The sequence below is a fragment of the Scomber japonicus genome, chromosome 9 (assembly GCF_027409825.1).
Source record: "Scomber japonicus isolate fScoJap1 chromosome 9, fScoJap1.pri, whole genome shotgun sequence".
NCBI lineage: Eukaryota > Metazoa > Chordata > Actinopteri > Scombriformes > Scombridae > Scomber > Scomber japonicus.
The window spans coordinates 3,090,579-3,098,874 of NC_070586.1; the positions used below are offsets into that span (position 1 = coordinate 3,090,579).

At 44.1% G+C, this 8,296-nt stretch overlaps 1 protein-coding gene across 1 annotated transcript in view; it reads right to left on the reverse strand.

Moving 5' to 3' along the window:
* Window positions 1-3,503: 3,503 nt before the first annotated feature.
* Window positions 3,504-8,296, reverse strand: part of LOC128364618 (ras-related protein Rab-14-like) — an 8,919-nt gene continuing 4,126 nt past the window's right edge. Inside the window, exons 6-8 of the mRNA XM_053325183.1 lie at window positions 8,040-8,127; window positions 4,338-4,368; window positions 3,504-3,976 (exon numbers count right to left, since the gene is read on the reverse strand). Of these exons, the coding sequence (XP_053181158.1) occupies window positions 3,799-3,976; window positions 4,338-4,368; window positions 8,040-8,127 (297 nt within the window). The 3' untranslated portion in view covers window positions 3,504-3,798. The remainder of the gene's footprint in view (window positions 3,977-4,337; window positions 4,369-8,039; window positions 8,128-8,296) is intronic.

Consider the following 8,296-nt stretch of genomic DNA (forward strand, 5'->3'; position numbering starts at 1 on the left):
CATTTGGAAATGTTTTAATCTAAAATTGTTACATATTGCACCTTTAAGATATCAAACGTAGTAATTTATTGATTTTAATGTGTTATTTATACTTTTATGCCCCCTTATTTTAGCAGAATTATGTTAAGTTTGTTACTGTAAATTAAAAATATGCATCAGTTACTAACCAGGAGAAGCTGTGACATTGAAAATATGTTAACATTTATATATTTGTGTTTTAAAAATAATCATGAGAATAATTAGCAGTGACATTCTGGTTCAGTCCAATTTGTTCTTCATCATCATCATCATCATCTCCTTCAAATCAGTTGCTGCATCCCTCTTCAACTGAACTATCAATAAATACCGATGTCGCCTTCATGTCGCCGAGAAATTACAACATTACTTAAAATAGTTTAGACTTTTAAAAATAAAACGAGGTGAAGTGTGGAGTCGTGGGGATCCTGTCTACGAACGTGTGATAAAAGAGACCCGAGTCCCTTTTGAGATATTCCTTAAATATATAATCAGATGACACATCATACAAATCAGTTCATGTGAAGCATATTAAGGCTTTTTCTAATAATCGCATTCTTGTAAAGTAAAAAGGAGCAGAAGCGGTCATTTCCTGACTTCTCGCCGCTCATATGGGGTCGAGCTCCACAATCCTGGATTCCACAACGTCTTATAAACTCAATAAACCGCTCGGATAAATTACATTCTTGGGGGTATTTCTGCAGACTTCAGACGCAGTGACTACTTCCAGAGGCTTAGTCGTATTAACTGTGATGAGTAAACGGATCTTTAACCTGCTTCTGAGGCGACTGGACCGAATTCAAACACCAGTGAGATTATAGTGAAAAGCCTCCAGAGCTCCTTTTAGAGAGACGCAAACAACAAACAGCTTTAACAGTCGCCAAGTTTCAAAGACTCCAATCAGCATTAACAAACCCACATTAACATGGTTTAAATGCAGCAGCGAGGTCGTGATCCACATACAAACCACTGAAGGAATAAATAAACCAAACTATCAGAACTCAGAAAGCTCAGAAAAGCTCAGCACACCTGTTGAAGAGTGTCGACTGAGAATCTGTGAAACGAGGAGCTGACATGAAGTTGAGCAGAGGAAGGGATGAAAAGAATGAACGAATAACAACAGATTTCCTGAGGGAGGGGGCGGTGAGGGGGTAGATGTAGGACGTGTTGGAACAAAAATACAAAAATAAATCCAAACATTCATGTGAAGAGCGCGTGTGTCAGAGTCGATGGCAAAGATGATCTAGATGTATAGCCGAGGTTGTTCTTAATTCGACCCTGTGGTGTCGATCTGAAGGTTTGATTGAAGTCCGATTTGGAACAAGCGTGGTGTTTTGGTGAAGTATAGTCCAGATGTGGTCTACAGGACAGTCCAACATTAAGCCATGTACCTTTTTTATTGGTCTCTAAAGACAGGGGTGTATCATGTCTGGGATGAGGGGAGTTAAACCTTCACTTGAGTCGAGCCAACAGATCTGGAGCTGTGGTACGATTATGTGGGTAGTCCAGTCTTGACAATAGGGGTTTGATCTTGGTGAAAGGGTAAATACTGTCCTCCTCCGGGTTTAGAACAGTCTGAATTAAACTGGGCCTCTGGATCTGTCCATGGCAAGGTCCAGATTTAGAACAAGGGTGATCGTATTTCAGTGCAATTTGGTCTCTAAAGACAGGGGTGTATCACGTCTGGGATGAGGGGAGTTAAACCTTCACTTGAGTCGAGCCAACAGATCTGGAGCTGTGATGGATCAAGTGTAGTAGATATCTATTTTGATTTGTCCCTGGGCACATGTGGGTAGTCCAGTCTTGACAATAGGGGTTTGATCTTGGTGAAAGGGTAAATACTGTCCTCCTCTGGGTTTGGAACAGTCTGAATTAGATTTAGAACAAGGGTGATCGAATTTCAGTGCAATTGGTCTCTAAAGACAGGGGTGTATCACGTCTGGGATGAGGGGAGTTAAACCTTCACTTGAGTCGAACCAACAGATCTGGAGCTGTGATGGATTGAGTGTAGTAGATATCTGGGCTTCTTGGGCACATGTGGGTAGTCCAGTCTTGACAGTAGGGGTTTGATCTTGGTGAAAGGGTAAATACTGTCCTCCTCTGGGTTTGGAACAGTCTGAATTAGATTTAGAACAAGGGTGATCGAATTTCAGTGCAATTGGTCTCTAAAGACAGGGGTGTATCGCATCTGGGATGAGGGGAGTTAAACCTTCACTTGAGTCGAACCAACAGATCTGGAGCTGTGATGGATTGAGTGTAGTAGATCTCTGGGCTTTAAGTTGGTCCGAAATTGTGCAATACTTTGATTTGTCCCTGGGCACATGTGGGTAGTCCAGTCTTGACAATAGGGGTTTGATCTTGGTGAAAGGGTAAATACTGTCCTCCTCCGGGTTTAGAACAGTCTGAATTAAACTGGGCCTCTGGATCTGTCCATGGCTAGGTCCAGATTTAGAACAAGGGTGATCGTATTTCAGTGCAATTTGGTCTCTAAAGACAGGGGTGTATCGCATCTGGGATGAGGGGAGTTAAACCTTCACTTGAGTCGAACCAACAGATCTGGAGCTGTGATGGATCAAGTGTAGTAGATCTCTGGGCTTTAAAGTTGGTCCGAAATTGTGCAATACTTTGATTTGTCCCTGGGCACATGTGGGTAGTCCAGTCTTGACAATAGGGGTTTGATCTTGGTGAAAGGGTAAATACTGTCCTCCTCTGGGTTTAGAAGAGTCTGAATTAAACTGGGCCTCTGGATCTGTCCATGGCAAGGTCCAGATTTAGAACAAGGGTGATCGAATTTCAGTGCAATGTAGTCCAGGTTTGGGCTGTTCAGGTACTTCCAAATGTAGACTACCCTTGCTCGTGTAAGGATCATGCCCCAGACTGGTTGAGGGAAAGGGTCAAGAGATTTCTGATTCTGGGCTGTTAATGCTTCACATCAGGGACATTCCTTGGTCTGGGGTGAAGTGCAGTCCAGCGTCTATAGCGATGTCCACATGTGAATAAAGACGATCCTGTTTTAGTGAATGAAGTCCAGATTTGGAGGCTTGTATCCGTATTTGGCCTTTTGGCATGTGGGACAAAGGTGGTGCAAATTTGAGGCTAGAGTTTCAATCAGGCCAACAGTGTCTCAGGTGTGGAGAAGAAAGGTCTTTAGTCTTCCTGTAGTGGCTGGAATAGTCAGGATTGGCCTAGGTTTGGGCCAGGAATGTGGGCTAAAGATGTTCATGGTTGGGTTCTGGATCTGTCCATTGCTAGATTTGGAACTGGGGTGAACTGAATTTGATGAAGTCCAGATTTGGGCTGTAGGCTGGTCCAAATTGGACTACCTTAATTTGTCTCTGGGGACATGTGGGTGTAGTCCCAAACTTATATAATTATTGCTTGAGCCGGGCCAACGGTGGTCCAGAGTAGTCAAGTCTTGCTGGGATGACAGCTGTCCTGTTGCTGTTTTGAAGGGTCTGGATTGGCCGAGGTTGGGGCCAAATGGGCGGGGATATAGGCTGATGGCGGTCTGTATAGTGGACTAGTGAGTGAGCTGGAATGAGACCACAGATGTTTGGATAGTTGAAGGTTTCTAGATGGGTCTGTGGGTGTCTGAGGTCTGGATTTGACCACAGGTGGTTGGACTGGATCACTGCATTAAATCGATGTAATCCTGCTAAATCCTGTTGGACACACTCTGGATAGAAGAAGCATATTAGTGCCAGGCGGAGAGGGGTTCTCTGTGAATCTGTCTGTGTCTCTGTCCGTCCGTCTGTCTGTCGGGTCTGTAGTTTCTGTCTGTGGTTAGCAGCTGCAGCCTTCTTTGGCCGGCTGGCTGTCGGCGTTGAGGCGGCCTCCCTGCGGCGCCGATGGCTTGTGCTGGACTCCTGACTCGGCAGCGTTCAGGTCCAGACTGCCGTCCTGGATGTTCTGGTAAATCCTCTTTGCTGCCTCAAGGAAGGCCTCCTCCACATTCTCCCCTCTGGAGGATGGAGGAAGGGAGCAAAATGAATCAAAACACAAATAAATAAATCAGAAGTTAGATTTAAGATTCAAGATTTATCGTCTCAGAAAAGAAGTTTAAACTGAATTCTTAATTAGATTTTCCCTCCATCTATGAAATAATACAGAGTCCAGAAGTCTGTGGACACTCTGGCCTGAAGCTTTGGGTTGTTAACTTTCAGTGAAGGTGAATCTTAAAGCAACAGCGTAACATGATGATGTAATAGACAGTAACTTTGTGCTCATGGTGTTCCCAGTTTGGCCTGCAAAGAATCCTGACCTCAACCCCATCTATCTAACACCTTTGGGAAGATAAGAGTTAAGAGAGTTGGTGTACTTACGTTTTAGCGCTGGCCTCTAGAAACAGTAAACCTGACCAACAACAGAAGCAGAGAGAGACCAGTCAGCCACGTCTCAGGTTTAGACAGACAGTAAACGCTTCTTTATTCACCTCAGCGGCAAAGAGAGAACCAGGCTTTTATTCCTAATGAGCCCCGTTAACAGAAACTCAACACTTCCTCCCTGCTGTCTTAATAAATTCAATATAATGTCCATTTCCTTAAATCATATTGGATGTTCCACTTCCATGAATGAAACTCAACACTTTCTCCAGGAAGCCTTATAAAGTACTGTGGGCTCCTAATGTGACAGAATAACCCACCAGGAAACATGAATATCTGTTAAAATAGAAATGCAGTGTGAGTATAACATGACTTAACCCTCCTGTTGTCCTCCAGTCAAGGAAGGGAGTGAGGAAGAAGGAAAGAGGAAAAGAAGAAGGAAGGAAGGAAAGGAGGAAGGAAGGAGGGTAAGAGGAAAGGAAGGAAAGAAGGGAGGAAGGAAGGAAAGGAGGAAGGAAGGAAGGAAAAGACAAAGGAAGGAGGGAGGAAGGAAGGAGGGAGGGAGGAAGGAAGAAGGAAGGAAAGGACAAAGAAATTAAGAAAGGAAGGAAGGAAGGAAGGACAGATGGATGGAAGGAAGGAAGGAAGAAAGAAAGGAAAAAAGGAAGGACAGAAGGAAGAAAGGAAGGAAGGACAGATGGATGAAAGAAAGGGAGGAAGGACAGATGGAAGGAAGGAAAAAAGGAAGGACAGATGGAAGGAAGGAAAAAAGGGAGGAAGGACAGATGGAAGGAAGGAAGAAAGGAAGGAAGGAAGGACAGATGGATGGAAGGAAGGGAGGACAGAAAGAAGAAAGGGAGGAAAAGACAAAGGAAGGAAGGAAGAAGGAAGAAAAGGACAAAGAAAGAAATGAAGAAAGGAAATAAAGGAAGGAAGGAAGGAGGGTAAGAGGGAAGGGAGGAAGGAGGGTAAGAGGGGAGGAAGGAGGGTAAGAGGGAAGGAAGGAAAGAAGGGAGGAAGGAAGGAAAGGAGGAAGGAAGGAAGGAAGGAAGGAAAAGACAAAGGAAGGAGGGAGGAAGGAAGGAGGGAGGGACGAAGGAAGAAGGAAGGAAAGGACAAAGAAATTAAGAAAGGAAGGAAGGAAGAAAGAAAGGAAAAAAGGAAGGACAGAAGGAAGAAAGGAAGGAAGGACAGATGGATGAAAGAAAGGGAGGAAGGACAGATGGAAGGAAGGAAAAAAGGAAGGACAGATGGAAGGAAGGAAGAAAGGAAGGAAGGAAGGACAGATGGATGGAAGGAAGGGAGGACAGAAAGAAGAAAGGGAGGAAAAGACAAAGGAAGAAGGAAGAAAAGGACAAAGAAAGAAATGAAGAAAGGAAATAAAGGAGGGGAGGAAGGAAGGAAGGAAGGAAGGAGGAAGAACAGACTGAAGGAAGGAAGGAAGGAAAGAAGGAAGGAAGGAAAGAAGGACAGATGGATGAAAGAAAGGGAGGAAGGACAGATGGAAGGAAGGAAAAAAGGAAGGACAGATGGAAGGAAGGAAGGAAGGAAGGAGGAAGAACAGACTGAAGGAAGGAAGGAAAGAAGGAACAGTCAAAACAGACGGGGTCAATTTGACCCGGGAGGACGACAGGAAGGTTAACCTAAATGTACCAGATGAGCTGGTAGCAGGTTACATTGGTCTGTTTGTGCCGGTCTAACACGCAACGCAAATATTTGAGTTTCTGTCATTATTTGAATACCAGCTTTAAAGAGGACTCATATTCTTTACATTTCCTGCTGTGTGTTTATATAATCTGTGTATATACTGGAATATCTTTACATGATTACCAGTTAAAAACTTCTTATTTATCTTCTACTGGTCCTTTTATGCAGCTTCTGTCTCTTTAAGGCTCAAATATATCTGTACATCAGAGGTGTCAAACTCATTTTCATTAAAGGGCCACATGCAGCCCAATTTGATCTCATGTGGGCCGGATCATTAAAAAGATGGAAGGAAGGAGGAAAGGAAAGAAGGAAATAAGAAGGGAAGGAAGGAACAAAGAAAGGAAAAAAGGAAGGACAGATGGAAGGAAGGAAGGAAAAAAGGAAGGAAGGAAGGAAGGAAGGAAGGAAAAAAGGAAGGACAGAAAGAAGAAAGGAAGGAAGGAAGGAAGGAAAAAAGGAAGGACAGATGGAAGGAAGGAAGAAAGGAAAAAGGAAGGAAGGAAGGAAGAAAGAAAGAAAGGGACGAAGGACAGATGGATGGAAGGAAGGAAGGAAGAAAGAAAGGAAGGAAGGACAGATAGAAGGAAGGAAGGACAGAAAGAAGAAAGGGAGGAAGGACAGATGGAAGGAAGAAGGAAGGAAGAAAGGAAAAAGGAAGGAAGGAAGAAAGAAAGAAAGGGAGGAAGGACAGATGGAAGGAAGGAAGGAAGGACAGAAGGAAGGAAGGAAAAAAGGAAGGACAGAAGGAAGGACAGAAGGAAGGAAAAGAAGACAGGAAGGAAAGTGGGCCGGATTGGACCTCTCGGCGGGCCGGTTCTGGCCCACGGGCCGCATGTTTGACCCCCCTGCTGTACATGAAACCTGATCCACAATATGAGTGAATGTAAAAACCTTCAGGAGCATTTCTACACACACTGATCAAGTTTAAGAGCTTTTACTGAGTCTAACGTAGATATGCAACATAACAGCAGCGTATAAACCCAACCTCAACCCTAACTAGGGTTGCAAAATTCCAGGAATTTTCAAACTTGGAAACTTTCCATGGGAATTAACGAGAATAAACAGGAATAAACCGGGAATTTACTAAACTGAAGGTATGTTCTTATTAGGGAACTTTAAATATAGTTGTGTAAAATAATATTTTAGTATAATCCTGACTAAAACAACCAGATATCATGCAGTACAGTTGAATATCTATGCTATCTGAGACCACGCCCCCTACATGCACTGTGCTATCTGAGACCACGCCCCCTACATGCACTGTGGATCAGGTTTCATGTACAGCAGGGGTGTCAAACATGCGGCCCATGGGCCAGAACCGGCCCGCCGAGGGCTACCTTCCTTCCTCCCCGTCTTCTGTTCCTTCCTTTTTTCCTTCCTTCCTTCTGTCCTTCCTTCCATCTGTCCTTCCTCCCTTTCTTTCTTCCTTCCTTCCTTTTTCCTTTCTTCCTTCCTTCCTTCCATCTGTCCTTCCTTTTTTCCTTCCTTCCTTCCTTCCTTCCATCTGTCCTTCCTTTTTTCCTTCCTTCCTTCCATCTGTCCTTCCTTCCTTTCTTCTTTCTGTCCTTCCTTCCTTCCACCCTTCTGTCCTTCCTTTTTTCCTTCCTTCCTTCCTTCCTCCCTTCTTTCCTTCCATCTGTCCTTCCTTCCTTTCTTTCTTCCTTCCTTCCTTCCTTCCATCTGTCCTTCCTTCCTTTCTTCCTTCCTTCCTTCCTTCCCTCTTACCCTCCTTCCTTCCTCCTTTCTTTCCTTCCTTGAATATCACCGCTTATAACTTAACTTTGTTTTTTGCTTAGATATGATACCTTTCCACTAAATTACCCTCAATTGTCATAAATTCCCACAATTCCCATGAAAAGTTTCCAATTTGGAATATTTCCAAAATTCCCCAGCTTAACTTCCCATGGAAACTTCCCGGTAATTTTCCACCCCTTTGCAACCCTAACCCTAACAAAACAAGACAAAGCATAATATGGTTGTAGAAACCGCTCTCACCGTTCTCCTCAGCAAACTGTTTGGCCTCCTCGTACGTCACGTCTCTCTGAGCCTCCAGGTCGGCCTTGTTACCGATCAGGATGATCACCTACACACACACACACACACACGCACACACACACACACGCGCGCACACACACACGCACACACACACACACACACACACACACACGCACACACACACACAAGGAGAGCTAAACCAGACTGGACTTTAAAGTTTAGAGTCCCACAGAGGATGAACCGTCTGTGGGTCTGTT